The following is a 19697-nucleotide window of genomic DNA, read 5'->3' as shown; positions in this document are numbered from 1 at the left end:
AGATCAGTTCAGTTAAACGTGGTGTGATAATTATTACAACCATCTCACGAGCAAGACCCCTTTGTTCGCCTCTCCCGCGGCTTTCCTGACACCCGCGAATCCAGGCATCCCAACAAAGAGAGTCCTCTCATTAAAACATCTACCTTCCTCACAGCTTCAGAAGTGGGATATCCCTTGCTCTGAGTGGTTTTTTTTTCGTTTTTTCGCGTCCGGAATTTAGACGCAAATAGATTGCGTCACCCGCATTCCTTCTCTCTTTTTTTTTGAAAAAAAAAGAAAAAAAAAAACCACAGTGCTCGCGTTGTCATAAAGACTAACGAGTGCGTGTTATTTTTCGCGTTGTCCAGTGACTGTCGAAATATTCTCGCGTTGTCCAGTGACTGTCGAAATATTCTCGCGTTGTCCAGTGACTGTCGAAATATTCTCGCGTTGTCCAGTGACTGTCGAAATATTCTCGCGTTGTCTAGAGACTGTCGAATTATTCTCGCGTTGTCCAGTGACTGTCGAAATATTCTCGCGTTGTCCAAAGACTGTCGAAATATTCTCGCGTTGTCCAGAGACTGTCGAAATATTCTCGCGTTGTCCGAAGACTGACGAGTCAATCCTTGCATTGCCCAAAAGGCGGTCGAGGCTTTCTATAATTTTCAGTGGTTAATCGCATTCGAAAATTTTTGTTGTTACGGTCACAAAAAAGTGCCGGTTAGACGCCATTGGAAACAAATGCGTCGTTCGCGCTAAAAAGCAGTCGCCATTTTTAGTTTTCTTAGTGCCTTTGTTTTCCGAGTTCACGAGTCGCGAGATTCCCGCGCTTTCAAGATGTCTACAGACACATCGATGGAACTCGTCAAGGCGAAATTAAGTGATTTATCTCTTCCCCTCTTACGAGCTGAAGGAAGAAAATACGGCATCATCCTATCAAGTCAAGATAAGGATAGATGGATAGATGAGATCTTAGATCACATAATTAGACAAGAAAAGTTGCAATTAGAAAAAAATCCTGAGCAAACAGAGACGACAATGGAGGAACAAAACCCATCACATTCTGATGTATCAGGTAATAATACACAGCCTCAATCTTACTCCTCGTTGAAAGAACAAATAGAATTGCAAAAGGAACAAATAGACCAGCAAAAAGACATGCTGCAACAACTAGTTAAGCAGCAGTCTATCATGCAACAAATGTTCATGTCAATGTCCGTCTCAAAAACTTCTACGCTAGAACAGCAGCATCAACTGCCTGTTTCAATGTCGCAGCATTACTTGCCTATTTCAACACAGCATCAACTGCCTGTTTCAATGTCGCAGCATCACTTGCCTATTTCAACACAGCATCAATTGCCTGTTTCAATGTCGCAGCATCACCTGCCTATCTCAACACAGCATCAACTGCCTGTTTCGATGTCGCAACATCAATTGCCTATTTACACACAGCAACAACTGTCTGTCCCAACGACACAGCATCAAATGCTAGTCTCAACGGCTCATAATCAAGTACCCATTTCTTCACAGCAACTGCATATTACTACGCAGCCTCAAAGGTCAACCACTATGCAGCATTTAGTGCCAACACATATACAGCACCAATGCTCTACAAGTTATCCAAATCAAGGATCCTCACCAGAGACGCCTCTGTTGAACTACTACAAAGCTCAGGAGTCATATTCAGAAACTCCTCTAGTAACAGATTATGCAGACTCGCAGATACCTGTTTTCTCACCACAAGGTATGGTGCGGCACAAATTTCAAGACGCTAATAATAACCTTGTTCCAGAAATGTCATTCGCTGCCACAGCACAAGCCATCAAATTCTTAACGAATTCCATATCTTCCTTTGGTGGTACGGAAGACGAAGACATCTCCCTATGGTTGGAAAAAATAGAGACCATTGCGGATAATTATGGTCTGTCACCTATTGTCAGATTGTCAGCGGCTACCTCCAAACTTAGTAAAGTTGCTCGCCGCTGGATGGATTTGAGTCCGGGTAATATAAATAAATCCTGGGACACTTTTAAGGATGAGATCACTCAAAGATTTAAAAGAGAAATTCTTTTCAACGTTGTAATGCAGAAAATAAATGACAGAAAATGGAATTTTGCATCAGAGAGTTTTCAAGAGTATGCCATGGATAAGCTTGCGTTAATACACCCACTCAAGCTTAATGATAGAGACACCATCCACCTGTTAATCAATGGGATTAACAACCTCGCTATAAAGTCTACGGCTGCAAACAAACCTCACCATTCGATAAATCATTTTTTAAAAGAGATGCATTATATCACTGAAGTCTGCAGATCTACTAAAGTTGTTTCAAAAAATGACAAAAGATACAACCCCTCGAAGAATAACGACTTCAAGGACAGCAACGGTTCCTCTAAAAATGGACAACAAAAGCCAGAAATTTTTTGTGCCTATTGCCGCAACAAGGGTCACCTAAGAGAAGATTGCAGAAAATTAAAAAGGAGGGAGCAGCAAAAAGCATCATCCCCGACAACTTCTCCTACGGTAGCAACAGTCGATGAACAGCCAAGCAGTCCATCTTCTATAGTAGCGGTAACATTTAAAGATAACGGTAGGAAAATTGTTTCCCAAGACACCGTCCTTAATATTGTTAAATTAAATAACGTCGCATGCGAGTTACTAGCAATGATAGACACGGGAAGCCCGGTCTCTTTCATCTGCCATGCCACTTTTAGTAAATTTTTCTCATCTCAATCTTTACGATTTAACAGCAGTAAACAAACATATAGAGCGGTAAATAACACTACCATTTCAACTCTGGGTTCAATAAAAACAAATTTAGTTTTAAAATCCTTGCCAAATTTTACAGCATCTGCAAATATGCTAGTTTTAAAAGATAATTTTTCTTCCATGGATTTGATTTTAGGAAGAGATTTCCTTCAAGACAATGAAATAACTTTCACTGTTTCGTTGACTAATAATGAATCAAAAATTAAAGTTGATTTATTTTCAGAAGTAGCTTCAACGGAAATCGTTGAACTTCCAAAAAAGGACTCTATTCCTTTTCTATCGGAATTAAAATCTGTCTTTGGTCCAGAAGCGGATCATAAATTAATTAAAGTAATTGAAGAAGTAGAAAATACAGACGTCCCACCAGTGGAGGACGATCACTCGGTTAAAGTCTCGTTAAAGGACGATTCTATTTACGCTTACGCGCCACGAAGATTTGCGTGGTCTGAAAGGCAGCAGATCAGAGAGATTACGGACGACCTACTAGATAGGAATATTATTAAGTATAGTTCTTCTCCGTACTGCGCTAGAATAGTTCCGTTTCGAAAAAAGAACGGTACCCTGCGTCTTTGTATTGATCTGAGACCTCTTAATAGTAGAGTGATAAAACAAAAATATCCCTTTCCGCTGATAGAAGACTGCATATCGCGTTTAGGTGATAAAACGATATTTAGCCTTTTAGACTTAAAAGACGGGTTTCACCATATAAAAATTTTTCCAGAACACACGAAATATTTCGCGTTCGCCACACCAGATGGCCAGTTCGAATTCGTGAAACTTCCTTTCGGTTATTGTGAAGCACCAGCTGAATTTCAGCGTCGTCTTATACAAATTTTGTCACCATTGATTCGGGAAGATAAGATATTAGTATACATAGATGATATTTTGATTCCATCTACATCAGTTGACGATAGTTTACACGTTTTAAAACAAGTTATGTTAATCCTTAAACAATATAATTTTCAACTGAATTATAATAAATGTCTTTTTCTGAAAGAAAAGATAGAATACTTAGGATATGTAATTTCCCCAACAGGGATTACGTTAAGCGAAAGACACGTGGAAGCTGTTAAGAACTTCCCCATACCAAAAAAGATAGTAGAAATTCAAAGATTTTTAGGTCTCACCAATTTCTTTAGAAAATTTATAAAGAACTATGCTTTTAAAGCAAAACCTCTTACGGATTTATTTAAAAAATCTGTATCCTTCAAATTTGACGAAAGTTGTCAGACAGCTTTCAATCTTCTTAAAAATGAGCTAGTTTCAGCGCCCATTTTATCTGTATATAATCCCACGTTACCCACAGAAATTCATACGGATGCTAGTGCAGTCGCAATAGCTGGCATCTTGCTTCAAAAACAAAAATCCAATAATTGGTCGCCAGTTGCTTACTACAGTCAGTGCACTAATGGTGCTGAAAGTAACTATCATAGTTTTGAACTAGAGATGCTCGCAATAGTCAAAACTGTCGAAAGATTCCATATTTACTTATATGGAATAGACTTTACAGTAGTTACAGATTGCAATGCAGTAGTGCATGCAATCAATAAAGCCTGTCTGAATCCTCAAATAGCGAGGTGGATCCTGAGATTACAGGATTATACATTCAATACCAAACATAGAGAGGCCCCTCGAATGGTGCATGTAGATGCTCTCAGCAGAGCCGTCTGCTTCACAGAGACAATTCCGCTAGAAAAAGAGCTACAATACAGACAATTAACAGATCCCTTCTTGAAACGTTTGGCTGAAAATTTAGAAAAAGAAGACCAAGAAAAATTCCAATTGATAGATGGTCTAGTTTTTAGAAAAGATACTAACAAACATAGGTTTGTGGTACCGGAAGCCATGGTTACTAACATAATCAGGGTCTACCACGATGATATGGCCCATTGTGGTTTTGAGAAAACCTATCAAGGTTTAGCAAGTCATTATTGGTTCCCTTCGTTAAGAAAACGTATTCGTAGCCACATTGATAATTGTCTAATTTGTCTCATTTCTAATTCTTCTCCCAACTCACGTGAAGGCGAACTCCAATTAACTAATACGCCAGAGCGTCCCTTTCAGATTCTCCATTTAGATCATTTTGGACCTATCAAAGAATCGATAGATGGACAAAAATATATTTTAGTAGTGATCGATACTTTCTCAAGATTTACATGGCTCATCGCCGTGAAATCAACCTCTTCTAAAGATTCGGTAAAAGCCTTAACTAATATTTTTCATAATTTCTGTTATCCTGAATCAGTCATTAGTGATAGAGGCTCATCTTTCACCGCGTCAGAGTTTATCGATTTCCTTAGAATTTATAATATAAAGCATCATCTAGTTGCTGTAGCTGCTCCATGGACTAACGGCATTGTAGAAAGAGTTAATCAATTCCTAAAATCATCCCTTAGGAAACTCATAGACGATTACGAGTGTTGGAATATACACCTAAATACTGTGCAATACGTGATGAATAATACGTTTCACTCGTCTTTAAAAGCTTCCCCCTCTAAAGTTCTGCTTGGTATAGAACAGCGTAATAACGCTGACATTGAGTTAGTGGATTTTCTGGATATAATTGCTAAAAACGAATTAGATTTTCAGAAAGACAGAGAGACCTGTCGTGAAATAGCAGTAGAGGCCACTAACATGATTAAAAAATATAATAAAACCTACTATGATAAAAGACATAGAAAACCGGCTAAATACAATGTTGGCGATCTCGTTATGATCAAAGACTCCACTGTAAAACCAGGAGAAGACAAAAAACTCAAGTCTCAATATAAAGGAACATATCGTATTGCGAAGATATTAGATAAAAATAGATATGTAGTCCAAGACATACCGGGATATAATGTCTCGTCTAAACCATATGATTCAATATTGTCCACAGATCGAATCAAACCCTGGATAAAAGCGATTCCAGAAACCTAGTCGTTGTATATATTATTTGTACATTGCTATATATATATATATTAGTTTATAAACAAACTTGCGTTAGACTAAGTTTACAACTATATATTAAGTATAGCTTTAAGAAGCATAATTTTTATAAGCAATCTGTTCACGAACGCGCTGCGTGAGCAAAGGATTGCGCTGCACAAAGGCTGAGTCACTTTTTTTGTAAAACAAAGACTTTAATAATATCACACACGTATTGACAAAATACTATAACAACTTATTACAAAACCTTAATTATCTTTACAGTGAAATCGGAATCAAAAATCAAAGTGCGGATTAGCGGCGGTCGTCAACGAATTTTGCGGTTTATCAGATAAGCGGTTTGCGATATGTTTTCACGACGGAAAAGCGATAAAGCTGGCAAGCGGGGTGAGAGCTCCTCATTTATAATTTCCGGAGCGGAGCCCACCTTCGTGTGACGCGCCAATAAATTTGCGTCTTTTTAAAGTTGCGCGAGGTGACCTGAGCGTATTACGCGTAATTGGCCGCTGTCAAATTTGACAGAACAACGGCTGTTAGAAAGCATGCGCGAGCTGGCAATCACGATGATTATTGGCGAAACGAGGCGCCCGTGAGAAGCCGCGCATGCTCAAGAAAATATAATTATTCGGCGGAACGGTTGCGACACCGTTAATTGTTTATTTTCGAGCGTGTTTTTATACGACAGGATAATTTGTGTCGCGATATGTTTTCCAGAAAAAAACATATAAAAAAACGATATGCCTGTTGACTTGCGATCGGAAGCGAATATTCTAGAATATTCCATTTAAAAATATAATATTTTATTACACAAGTAGTTTTCTATTATGCGTTTCAAACATTCCCGCCCGCCTTGTCGCGCAGTGACAACATGTTTTTGGTATTTCGGTCGCGGAATCGCAAGTCGATAGTGATCGATGGTGGGGCAGGCGCGCCGGCGCGGCGAGATTCACGTGATGATTGCGTGTAATTCGAATCGATCAGCTGAGCCGCGGAAACACGTGGTGATCGCGTGGAATGTGATGATCAGCTGAGACAGTAACGAGTGTGTGTTTGATGTGAAATGACGAACGTGTAGTGCAGTGTGGTGATTATGGAACAATTGCAAGTGCGGTGGTGCATGATGAGAGTGAGGTGTGACAAATGATACAGTGTATGATGTGATAAATCTCGTGAATGAGTGTCGAACGTTGATGAGTGATGTGTTACGTGCCGGCGGACGGCGTGTCCGCGTTATTCGTGTCCGGAATACGATCCGCGCCCGGGAGCATGACCAATTTAATGATCGGGCGTACGAATTCGGATGTGGCGGTGCGTACTGAGACCACGCGGACGACACCGTCGTCCCCGGGATGCAGTCTCGTGATCCTTGCAAGAGGCCATCGAGTCGGAGGGGTGAGCTCCGAGCGGATGATGCAAAGGTCCCCGACGTGAGGTGCGGCCTCGGCCTTGACCCATTTGGTGCGGGGGTTGAGCCCGTGCACGTACTCAGCCGACCACCGCTGCCAAAAATGGTCCCGCATCAGCTGCAGGTGATGCCAGCGTGACAGCGTGGATGATGATTGTCCGATCCGTGACGGCTCAGGTATAGCTAATAGAGGCGCGCCGATGATGAAGTGCCCTGGAGTGAGTGCTGAAGTGTCGTCTGGATCGTCTGACAGAGCCTGCAACGGACGAGAATTAAGACACGCCTCGATTTGTGTGAGGAGTGTGTTAAGCTCCTCAAAAGTGAGCGTGGTGTCGCCGATTACTCGGCGGAGGTGAAATTTAGTGGATTTCACGGCAGCCTCCCAAAGACCACCGAAGTGAGGGGCCGCTGGCGGATTAAAATGCCAGCGGATCCCTTGAGTGTTGGCGGCGCGGGCGATGTGAAGGCCCTCGGAGGTCGACGCCTTGAAGAGCTCCCGCAGGGTGCGATCGGCGCCAACGAATGTTGTGCCGCAGTCGCTGTAGACGTCAGTACACAGTCCTCTGCGAGAGACGAAGCGGCGTAAGGCGGCGATGAAGGCCTCGGAGCTGTAATCCGAGACGACCTCGAGGTGGATGGCCTTCGACCAAAAGCAGACGAAGACCGCGATGTATCCTTTCTGTGAGCGGTGTCCGCGTCCCTTGCTGGTCCGGATGGAAATTGGTCCCGCGTAGTCCAGTCCAGTGCTCAAGAAAGGTCGAGTTGGCGTCACTCGGTCCCGAGGAAGGTGGCCCATTGGAGGCTGTGGCGTGGCAGCGCGCCAGCGAGTGCAAGTGACGCACCGATGCAGTTGCTGCTTGACGACGGTCCTTCCGCGTGGTACCCAGAACCGAAGGCGAAGCAGACCGAGTGTTATCTGGACGCCGCCGTGCAGAGAGCGACGATGGCAGGACTCGATCAGCAGTCGTGTCATCCAGGAGGCCGGCGGTATGATCACCGGGTGCTTCTCGTCGTAGGGCAGCAGTGCGTGTTTGAGACGTCCTCCAACGCGCAGTACACCTTGGTCGTCGATGAACGGATTCAGCTTGATCAGTGAACTGCGTGGTGGGCCGGAGCGTCCTGCGGTGGCAGCAGCTATCTCGTCCGGGAAGTGGAGCGCCTGTACTACTCGAAGCCACTGGAGTAGGGCGGCGTCCAGCTCGTCGGGGTGTAGTGGACAACCAGGTGTGACCTCCCGGCTCGCCACGTTGAGCCATCGACGACACCAAGCCGTGACGCGTAGCAGCCGATGAAGCGCGGAGAACCGAAGAAGGATGTCCGGTTCGACGACGACGGAACCCTTGGTCATCAGGCTGGTGGTGCGCTGCTCAGGAAGGTCATCCTCCGCGATGTGGACCTCTGAGCTGGGCCATGCTGTCTCGTTCAGTGCCAACCAGGTAGGTCCCGTCCACCATAGCGTGTGATTGACTAACTCTTCCGGATTAATTCCTCGTGATGCGCAATCTGCAGGATTGTCCTTCCCGGCCACGTGTCTCCACTGAGCGTCCGGGAGCTGAGTCTGGATGTGAGCCACCCGGTTGGCGACGAACGTTTTCCAGCGAGTGGCGTGTCCCTGGATCCAATGAAGCGTGACCTGGGAATCGGACCACAGATATACTGGAGTAGTTGCCAAGCCGAGAATGTCGCGGACATGCAGCGTGAGCGTGGTGAGTAGGCTAGCAGCGCACAACTCAAGTCGCGGCAACGAAACCTGCTTGACGGGTGCGACCTTGGATTTTGCCATGAGTAGATTAATTGACGGTTTTCCCCTTTCAGTGGTGCGGAGGTAGACTACTGCGGCGTATCCTCGTTCGGAAGCATCAGCAAAACCGTGGAGCTGCAACCTCGAGTGGTCGTTGTCGGTGCTGAGCCAGCGATTCACGCGTATGTGCCTGAGCAGCGGCAACTGATCCAACAGCTGTTGCCAATGTCGAGCATCCTTGGCCGGCAGTGGAGCGTCCCAATCAAGTTGCTGAAGCCAGGTGCTTTGGATTAGGATCTTCGCCCGAATGATGACAGGCGCGAGCCAGCCCATCGGGTCAAATAGGCGTGCAGTTTCGGCGAGGACTCGTCGCTTCGTGAATGTGCTGACTGGCCGAGGATGTATCGCGAAGGCAAACCGGTCATCTTGAGGACGCCATCGCAGGCCCAATGTCGAATGGCTCTCTCCTTCCCAGGAATGTGGTCCTTGCTGCAGCCGATGCTCCTGTGGGACTCCTGTGAGGACCTCTGGATGGTTCGAGGCCCACTTCCTCAGTGGAAATCCGCCCGCCATGCAGAGGTTGCGCAGCTCCGTCTGGAGGTTGACGGCATCGTCGAGGTTGTCCGTGCCGGTGACCACGTCGTCGACGTAGCAATCAAGCCGAAGCACTGTGGCACCTTGAGGAAACTGCGCTCCCTCGTCCGCACAAAGTTGTTGCAGAGTTCGGATGGCCAGGAACGGTGCACACGCCATGCCGTAGGTCACCGTCTGCAGCTCGTACTCTCCGATCTCGTCCGTCTTGTTGTGACGCCACAAAATTGTTTGGAGACGGCAGTCCTCAGGATGTACGAGGATTTGGCGGTACATCTTCTCTATGTCGGTGACGAAGACGTACCGGTGCCAACGCCATCGCAGCAACACGTCGGTGAGCGCTGGCAGAAGGTTTGCCCCAGTCAGCAGCTGCGAGTTGAGCGAAGTGCCGGCCCGTGTGCGCTGAGAGCCGTTGAACACGACTCGGAGCTTTGTCGTCGTGCTCGATTCCTTCAGGACCCCGTGATGTGGTAAGTAGCATCTGAAATTCTCCGTTGTTGTTGAAGTACTTACTTTCTTCATGTGTTGCAGGTCCTCGTATTCCTGCATGAAGCCGTGATAGAGGTCGCCAAAGCGAAGATCTCGGCTGCCCTTGGTCTCCATGGCTTTCAGTAGATGCTCCGCTGGGCGGCGAGTATCCTGAAGAGTCGTTGGCGGCGATGAGAAGGGCAGCCTCACCATGTATCTCCCGGTGGGCGTGCGTGTGACGGTGCGCACGTAAAGCTCCTCGCACTTGGATTCGTCAGGAGTGAGTGGAGCCTGAGATATTGGCTCGCTCTCCTGCTCCCAAAAGCGGCGAACAAGGTCGGCGAGGTCATGATCGGCGGTGCACCGGAAGGTGCGGCGATGTCCCTTGACTGCTGCTGCGTCGTAGCCGCCAGAAAGGATCCATCCCAGGCTGGTTTGCTGAGCGATCGGCATCCTTGATTCTCCCTTGCGGAGGCCTTCCTCGAGGATCAAGGAATAGACCTCGGCTCCCAGTAGCAGCTCAGCTGGGTCGTCGTCTAAGAAGCGAGGATCGGCCAGTTGGAGTCCGTTGAGATGAGGCCAGCTGCGTTCTTCCCGCGAGACTGAGCCTTGCTGCAGCGATATGCGGGGCAGCACAAAGGCCACCACGCTGAGTTTGGCGTTGGTCACGTCTGACGTTACGTGCAGCGTGACCTTGCCACGAGCGGATCCCGAGCGAGTCCCTCCGATGCCGAAAATGGAGAGGCCCGTTGAGACTCGAGGAAGGCGAAGACGTTGTGCCAAGGTCTCCGAAATGATCGACACCTCAGAACATTGGTCGATCAAGGCGCGTACGGCTTGTGGTGATCCGTACCGATCGGCGATGTTTACTCGTGCTGTTGCAAGAAGAACGGCCTTGCACTCTGGATTTTGCTGCGTAGCAGTCAACGTGGTGGCGCGGGTGGCTTCAGTTGACGCTGACGATGTGGGTGCTCCGTGTAACATCGTGTGGTGTCGTGCGTCGCATGTCAGACAGTTCTTCTTTGACTGGCAGCGAGAGAGAAAATGGTTGCCTAAGCAATTGTAGCAGAGCCTGTTACTCTCGACAAATGCCTTGCGGTCGTTGACAGTCTTGGCCTTGAAATCTCGGCAGGTCATCAAGGTGTGCTTCTCGCGACACAGTGCACAGTGCGGCGACTCGGTTCCTTGGTGCTTCGTGACATGTGCCTTGGCTACCCGTGGAGCATCTCCGGGCGGTTTGCTGGCGCTCTTCGGTCGTGCGGCGTTGAGCGTCAGGATCCGGCGGCTGATGAAGTCCACAAGTGCCTCGTTTTGTGCCGGCTCTGATGAGTCTGACGTGGACGACTCCCACTCAAGACGTGTGCGTGCATCAAACAGCTCGGTGACCAGGAAGTTGAAGAGGTCCATTCCGTGGGTGTTGATTGGACGTCCGATGCTCTCCTGACCATTGACGGCGGCAGTAACGGCGTTGTGAATACGTCTCAATTCTTCTGCGGTATCTCCCTTCATCTTCGGCACGGCGATGAACGTGGCGAAGTTGGAGCGGATCAATTCCTTTTTGTTGTTGTAGTGTTTGTCCAGAATCGCCCAAGCGCGATCGTAATTGTCGCTGGTGACAGGCAATGACCTTATTAACCTTTCAGCTTGCCCCGTCAGACATGAGCGCAGGTGGTGAAAGCGCTCGATGTTGGAGATCGCATTGCCACTCACGACGGAGAGAAAGAGATCTCGGAACGACGGCCAATCGGCATAGGCACCAGAAAATGGCGGCACTTTGATACGCGGCAGTGATGACCTTGACGTGGCGTCGGCAGAAGGAGGTACGTTTGCTGTACGAAAGTGTTCAGCGTAGCTGTCTAGTATGCTTCTTTGTGACACGTAGAGATTCTCCGTATCAGCATGCAACTCTGATTTAAAGTACTCGCTCTCACTGAACTTTTCCTTCAAGGCCGCCCGGATAAGGTCATGCTGCGCCTCGAACTTTGTCCACAGCTGATCCAGAATTCTGGTGCGTGTGGAGATAGCGCTGGCGGTGATATTGGAGCTGCCCAGCTTCTTCAAGTACTCCACAGAACGTGAGATGCGGACTTGAAGCTCACGCTGACAATCAACCAGCGTGGGTACATCCATGATGACTGCACACGAAACTGCACTATTGTCACTCACGCGAGAAGACACGCTCACGAACTTGCGGTTGCCGGTGCGACGGATCCGGCTCGAAGGACCAAAAAATGTTCACGAACGCGCTGCGTGAGCAAAGGATTGCGCTGCACGAAAGGCTGAGTCACCTTTTTTGTAAAACAAAGACTTTAATAATATCACACACGTATTGACAAAATACTATAACAACTTATTACAAAACCTTAATTATCTTTACAGTGAAATCGGAATCAAAAATCAAAGTGCGGAATTAGCGGCGGTCGTCAACGAATTTTGCGGTTTATCAGATAAGCGGTTTGCGATATGTTTTCACGACGGAAAAGCGATAAAGCTGGCAAGCGGGGTGAGAGCTCCTCATTTATAATTTCCGGAGCGGAGCCCACCTTCGTGTGACGCGCCAATAAATTTGCGTCTTTTTAAAGTTGCGCGAGGTGACCTGAGCGTATTACGCGTAATTGGCCGCTGTCAAATTTGACAGAACAACGGCTGTTAGAAAGCATGCGCGAGCTGGCAATCACGATGATTATTGGCGAAACGAGGCGCCCGTGAGAAGCCGCGCATGCTCAAGAAAATATAATTATTCGGCGGAACGGTTGCGACACCGTTAATTGTTTATTTTCGAGCGTGTTTTTATACGACAGGATAATTTGTGTCGCGATATGTTTTCCAGAAAAAAACATATAAAAAAACGATATGCCTGTTGACTTGCGATCGGAAGCGAATATTCTAGAATATTCCATTTAAAAAATATAATATTTTATTACACAAGTAGTTTTCTATTATGCGTTTCAAACACAATCGAAGTACAAACATTCTATTCATTGTGATTTAATAAGCTTTAATTTAATTTTGAAAATTTATTTAATTTATTAAAATAATATTTTTCGTTTCAAGTTCCGATATGCTTATCCTACGTTATCGTTTTTGGTTAAAAAATTATATTATGTTTCAGGCATAATTGCGTTCATTGTATTTGATTACTTTATTTCTCTGTCGTTCCGATAGTTTAATAAAACATTCGGGACGAATGCCTAGGCCAGGATGGCCGAAGCTGTAAGATATATTACGAGATATATCTTGCATAGTATAACTATGCCTGCGTGCGGATAGGCGCGCGCATCCTGTAGATGCGCGCGCAGTGGCGCAAAACCTCGTGGTCGACGAGGAAGAAGGCGGCGGCCATGACGGTATCATTAGCGAAAGTACAGCGAAGGAGTGTGGTCGGGCGCGCGACGTTCAACTACGTCGCAACAACTTGTATGGCATAAGCCGAGTTAGAATATAGAGTCACACGGCGAGAACATGGTATTTGTAAGTACCATGCGCGTGAATAAAGATCAGTTCAGTTAAACGTGGTGTGATAATTATTACAACCATCTCACGAGCAAGACCCCTTTGTTCGCCTCTCCCGCGGCTTTCCTGACACCCGCGAATCCAGGCATCCCAACAAAGAGAGTCCTCTCATTAAAACATCTACCTTCCTCACAGTATCATCTGGTTATATTCAGATTTCTCTTCAACATCCGCTTTAAACATAACCCTCATGTCTAACACTATATCGCTCACAAATACAACTGGGAAAGACTAGACTCCAGCCATGGAAGCAACCACTACCGATCATCACAAAAATCGACTGGACCGTTGAGCCCGACTTTGGTAAACCATCTTTTTCAACATCGAACGTCGACTGGCACATCTTTCACGAGAAATGCATAAACGTCTTACCCAGCAAACACCGATATATAATTGTTACATTGCTATAATAAAACGGAATATAACAGGTAATAAAATGTGTACGTTACATATAACATCCATGTTAGTTGTAATTTCCCACTCATAGATGTAACATTTTTAATATAACATATATTACATTGTAGTTATGTTGTAATTATATACTGTGAGGATGGTAGATATTTAATGAGAGGACTCTCTTTGTTGGGATGCCTGGATTCGCGGGTGTCAGGAAAGCCGCGGGAGAGGCGAACAAAGGGGTCTTGCTCGTGAGATGGTTGTAATAATTATCACACCACGTTTAACTGAACTGATCTTTATTCACGCGCATGGTACTTACAAATACCATGTTCTCGCCGTGTGACTCTATATTCTAACTTGGCTTATGCCATACAAGTTGTTGCGACGTAGTTGAACGTCGCGCGCCCGACCACACTCCTTCGCTGTACTTTTGCTAATGCTGCCGTCATGGCCGCCGCCTTCTTCCTCGTCGACCACGAGGTTTTGCGCCACTGCGCGCGCATCTCACACCTGCGCGCGCATCTACAGGATGCGCGCGCCTATCCGCACGCAGGCATAGTTATACTATGCAAGATATATCTCGTAATATATCTTACAGCTTCGGCCATCCTGGCCTAGGCATTCGTCCCGAATGTTTTATTAAACTATCGGAACGACAAAGAAATAAAGTAATCAAATACAATAGACGCAATTATGCCTGTAACATAATATAATTTTTTAACCAAAAACGATAACGTAGGATAAGCATATCGGAACTTGAAACGAAAAATATTATTTTAATAAATTAAATAAATTTTCAAAATTAAATTAAAACTTATTAAATCACAATGAATAGAATGTTTGTACTTCGATTGCTTATAAAAATTATGCTTCTTAAAGCTATACTTAATATACAGTTGTAAACTTAGTCTAACGCAAGTTTGTTTATGAACTAATATATATATATATATAGCAATGTACAAATAATATATACAACGACTAGGTTTCTGGAATCGCTTTTATCCAGGGTTTGATTCGATCTGTGGACAATATTGAATCATATGGTTTAGACGAGACATTATATCCCGGTATGTCTTGGACTACATATCTATTTTTATCTAATATCTTCGCAATACGATATGTTCCTTTATATTGAGACTTGAGTTTTTTGTCTTCTCCTGGTTTTACAGTGGAGTCTTTGATCATAACGAGATCGCCAACATTGTATTTAGTCGGTTTTCTATGTCTTTTATCATAGTAGGTTTTATTATATTTTTTAATCATGTTAGTGGCCTCTACTGCTATTTCACGACAGGCTTCTCTGTCTTTCTGAAAATCTAATTCGTTTTTAGCAATTATATCCAGAAAATCCACTAACTCAATGTCAGCGTTATTACGCTGTTCTATACCAAGCAGAACTTTAGAGGGGGAAGCTTTTAAAGACGAGTGAAACGTATTATTCATCACGTATTGCACAGTATTTAGGTGTATATTCCAACACTCGTAATCGTCTATGAGTTTCCTAAGGGATGATTTTAGGAATTGATTAACTCTTTCTACAATGCCGTTAGCCCATGGAGCAGCTACAGCAACTAGATGATGCTTTATATTATAAATTCTAAGGAAATCGATAAACTCTGACGCGGTGAAAGATGAGCCTCTATCACTAATGACTGATTCAGGATAACAGAAATTATGAAAAATATTAGTTAAGGCTTTTACCGAATCTTTAGAAGAGGTTGATTTCACGGCGATGAGCCATGTAAATCTTGAGAAAGTATCGATCACTACTAGAATATATTTTTGTCCATCAATCGATTCTTTGATAGGTCCAAAATGATCTAAATGGAGAATCTGAAAGGGACGCTCTGGCGTATTAGTTAATTGGAGTTCGCCTTCACGTGAGTTGGGAGAAGAATTAGAAATGAGACAAATTAGACAATTATCAATGTGGCTACGAATACGTTTTCTTAACGAAGGGAACCAATAATGACTTGCTAAACCTTGATAGGTTTTCTCAAAACCACAATGGGCCATATCATCGTGGTAAACCCTGATTATGTTAGTAACCATGGCTTCCGGTACCACAAACCTATGTTTGTTAGTATCTTTTCTAAAAACTAGACCATCTATCAATTGGAATTTTTCTTGATCTTCTTTTTCTAAATTTTCAGCCAAACGTTTCAAGAAGGGATCTGTTAATTGTCTGTATTGTAGCTCTTTTTCTAGCGGAATTGTCTCTGTGAAGCAGACGGCTCTGCTGAGAGCATCTACATGCACCATTCGAGGGGCCTCTCTATGTTTGGTATTGAATGTATAATCCTGCAATCTCAGGATCCACCTCGCTATTCGAGGATTCAGACAGGCTTTATTGATTGCATGCACTACTGCATTGCAATCTGTAACTACTGTAAAGTCTATTCCATATAAGTAAATATGGAATCTTTCGACAGTTTTGACTATTGCGAGCATCTCTAGTTCAAAACTATGATAGTTACTTTCAGCACCATTAGTGCACTGACTGTAGTAAGCAACTGGCGACCAATTATTGGATTTTTGTTTTTGAAGCAAGATGCCAGCTATTGCGACTGCACTAGCATCCGTATGAATTTCTGTGGGTAACGTGGGATTATATACAGATAAAATGGGCGCTGAAACTAGCTCATTTTTAAGAAGGTTGAAAGCTGTCTGACCACTTTCGTCAAATTTGAAGGAAACAGATTTTTTAAATAAATCCGTAAGAGGTTTTGCTTTAAAAGCATAGTTCTTTATAAATTTTCTAAAGAAATTGGTGAGACCTAAAAATCTTTGAATTTCTACTATCTTTTTTGGTATGGGGAAGTTCTTAACAGCTTCCACGTGTCTTTCGCTTAACGTAATCCCTGTTGGGGAAATTACATATCCTAAGTATTCTATCTTTTCTTTCAGAAAAAGACATTTATTATAATTCAGTTGAAAATTATATTGTTTAAGGATTAACATAACTTGTTTTAAAACGTGTAAACTATCGTCAACTGATGTAGATGGAATCAAAATATCATCTATGTATACTAATATCTTATCTTCCCGAATCAATGGTGACAAAATTTGTATAAGACGACGCTGAAATTCAGCTGGTGCTTCACAATAACCGAAAGGAAGTTTCACGAATTCGAACTGGCCATCTGGTGTGGCGAACGCGAAATATTTCGTGTGTTCTGGAAAAATTTTTATATGGTGAAACCCGTCTTTTAAGTCTAAAAGGCTAAATATCGTTTTATCACCTAAACGCGATATGCAGTCTTCTATCAGCGGAAAGGGATATTTTTGTTTTATCACTCTACTATTAAGAGGTCTCAGATCAATACAAAGACGCAGGGTACCGTTCTTTTTTCGAACCGGAACTATTCTAGCGCAGTACGGAGAAGAACTATACTTAATAATATTCCTATCTAGTAGGTCGTCCGTAATCTCTCTGATCTGCTGCCTTTCAGACCACGCAAATCTTCGTGGCGCGTAAGCGTAAATAGAATCGTCCTTTAACGAGACTTTAACCGAGTGATCGTCCTCCACTGGTGGGACGTCTGTATTTTCTACTTCTTCAATTACTTTAATTAATTTATGATCCGCTTCTGGACCAAAGACAGATTTTAATTCCGATAGAAAAGGAATAGAGTCCTTTTTTGGAAGTTCAACGATTTCCGTTGAAGCTACTTCTGAAAATAAATCAACTTTAATTTTTGATTCATTATTAGTCAACGAAACAGTGAAAGTTATTTCATTGTCTTGAAGGAAATCTCTTCCTAAAATCAAATCCATGGAAGAAAAATTATCTTTTAAAACTAGCATATTTGCAGATGCTGTAAAATTTGGCAAGGATTTTAAAACTAAATTTGTTTTTATTGAACCCAGAGTTGAAATGGTAGTGTTATTTACCGCTCTATATGTTTGTTTACTGCTGTTAAATCGTAAAGATTGAGATGAGAAAAATTTACTAAAAGTGGCATGGCAGATGAAAGAGACCGGGCTTCCCGTGTCTATCATTGCTAGTAACTCGCATGCGACGTTATTTAATTTAACAATATTAAGGACGGTGTCTTGGGAAACAATTTTCCTACCGTTATCTTTAAATGTTACCGCTACTATAGAAGATGGACTGCTTGGCTGTTCATCGACTGTTGCTACCGTAGGAGAAGTTGTCGGGGATGATGCTTTTTGCTGCTCCCTCCTTTTTAATTTTCTGCAATCCTCTCTTAGGTGACCCTTGTTGCGGCAATAGGCACAAAAAATTTCTGGCTTTTGTTGTCCATTTTTAGAGGAACCGTTGCTGTCCTTGAAGTCGTTATTCTTCGAGGGGTTGTATCTTTTGTCATTTTTTGAAACAACTTTAGTAGATCTGCAGACTTCAGTGATATAATGCATCTCTTTTAAAAAATGATTTATCGAATGGTGAGGTTTGTTTGCAGCCGTAGACTTTATAGCGAGGTTGTTAATCCCATTGATTAACAGGTGGATGGTGTCTGTATCATTAAGCTTGAGTGGGTGTATTAACGCAAGCTTATCCATGGCATACTCTTGAAAACTCTCTGATGCAAAATTCCATTTTCTGTCATTTATTTTCTGCATTACAACGTTGAAAAGAATTTCTCTTTTAAATCTTTGAGTGATCTCATCCTTAAAAGTGTCCCAGGATTTATTTATATTACCCGGACTCAAATCCATCCAGCGGCGAGCAACTTTACTAAGTTTGGAGGTAGCCGCTGACAATCTGACAATGGGTGACAGACCATAATTATCCGCAATGGTCTCTATTTTTTCCAACCATAGGGAGATGTCTTCGTCTTCCGTACCACCAAAGGAAGATATGGAATTCGTTAAGAATTTGATGGCTTGTGCTGTGGCAGCGAATGACATTTCTGGAACAAGGTTATTATTAGCGTCTTGAAATTTGTGCCGCACCATACCTTGTGGTGAGAAAACAGGTATCTGTGAGTCTGCATAATCTGTTACTAGAGGAGTTTCTGAATATGACTCCTGAGCTTTGTAGTAGTTCAATAGGGGCGTCTCTGGTGAGGATCCTTGATTTGGATAACTTGTAGAGCATTGGTGCTGTATATGTGTTGGCACTAAATGCTGCATAGTGGTTGACCTTTGAGGCTGCGTAGTAATATGCAGTTGCTGTGAAGAAATGGGTACTTGATTATGAGCCGTTGAGACTAGCATTTGATGCTGTGTCGTTGGGACAGACAGTTGTTGCTGTGTGTAAATAGGCAGTTGATGCTGCGACATTGAAACAGGCAATTGATGCTGTGTTGAAATAGGTAGGTGATGCTGCGACATTGAAACAGGCAATTGATGCTGTGTTGAAATAGGCAAGTGATGCTGCGACATTGAAACAGGCAGTTGATGCTGTGTTGAAATAGGCAAGTAATGCTGCGACATTGAAACAGGCAGTTGATGCTGCTGTTCTAGCGTAGAAGTTTTTGAGACGGACATTGACATGAACATTTGTTGCATGATAGACTGCTGCTTAACCAATTGTTGCAGCATGTCTTTTTGCTGGTCCATTTGTTCCTTTTGCAATTCTATTTGTTCTTTCAACGAGGAGTAAGATTGAGGCTGTGTATTATTACCTGATACATCAGAATGTGATGGGTTTTGTTCCTTCATTGTCGTCTCTGTTTGCTCAGGATTTTTTTCTAATTGCAGCTTTTCTTGTCTAATTATGTGATCTAAGATCTCATCTATCCATCTATCCTTATCTTGACTTGATAGGATGATACCGTATTTTCTTCCTTCAGCTCGTAAGAGGGGAAGAGATAAATCACTTAATTTCGCCTTGACGAGTTCCATCGATGTGTCTGTAGACATCTTGAAAGCGCGGGAATCTCGCGACTCGTGAACTCGGAAAACAAAGGCACTAAGAAAACTAAAATGGCGACTGCT

At 43.8% G+C, this 19697-nt stretch overlaps 3 protein-coding genes across 3 annotated transcripts; 1 reads left to right on the top strand and 2 right to left on the bottom strand.

Annotated features, from left to right (window-relative positions):
* The first annotated feature begins 6669 nt into the window (after positions 1–6669).
* Positions 6670–12821, top strand: LOC146720188 (uncharacterized). Its single transcript, XM_085488957.1, has 5 exons — positions 6670–8517; positions 8591–8787; positions 8897–9883; positions 9945–11701; positions 11830–12821. The coding sequence occupies exons 3-4, from the start codon at positions 9222–9224 to the stop codon at positions 9970–9972; spliced, it is 690 nt and encodes a 229-aa protein (XP_085345083.1). The 5' UTR covers positions 6670–8517; positions 8591–8787; positions 8897–9221; the 3' UTR covers positions 9973–11701; positions 11830–12821.
* Positions 6879–9155, bottom strand: LOC114934409 (uncharacterized). The gene has a single exon (XM_029307088.2). It carries the CDS (start codon positions 9153–9155, stop codon positions 6879–6881), a length of 2277 nt encoding a protein of 758 aa, XP_029162921.2.
* LOC146720189 (uncharacterized) lies at positions 10022–12011 on the bottom strand. The gene is made up of 2 exons (XM_085488961.1): positions 10092–12011; positions 10022–10036 (listed from the first exon to the last, which is right to left on the bottom strand). Exons 1-2 carry the CDS (start codon positions 12009–12011, stop codon positions 10022–10024), a joined length of 1935 nt encoding a protein of 644 aa, XP_085345087.1.
* Positions 12822–19697: the final 6876 nt, after the last annotated feature.

This window comes from Nylanderia fulva, unplaced genomic scaffold, assembly GCF_048542155.1.
Source record: "Nylanderia fulva isolate GAGA-0341 unplaced genomic scaffold, ASM4854215v1 Scaffold75, whole genome shotgun sequence".
Taxonomy (NCBI): Eukaryota; Metazoa; Arthropoda; class Insecta; order Hymenoptera; family Formicidae; genus Nylanderia; species Nylanderia fulva.
Note: the sequence above shows the minus strand (reverse complement) of the source record. Positions and strands in the feature narration are given on the sequence as shown.

Coding starts and splice junctions, on each gene's coding strand:
- LOC114934409 (XM_029307088.2), bottom strand. CDS start 9,155: ATGGGCTGGCTCGCGCCTGTCATCATTCGGGCGAAGATCCTAATCCAA.
- LOC146720188 (XM_085488957.1), top strand. CDS start 9,222: ATGTATCGCGAAGGCAAACCGGTCATCTTGAGGACGCCATCGCAGGCC. Junction 9,884..9,944: donor CTTCAGGACCCCGTGATGTG/GTAAGTAGCATC, acceptor CATGTGTTGCAG/GTCCTCGTATTCCTGCATGA.
- LOC146720189 (XM_085488961.1), bottom strand. CDS start 12,011: ATGGATGTACCCACGCTGGTTGATTGTCAGCGTGAGCTTCAAGTCCGC.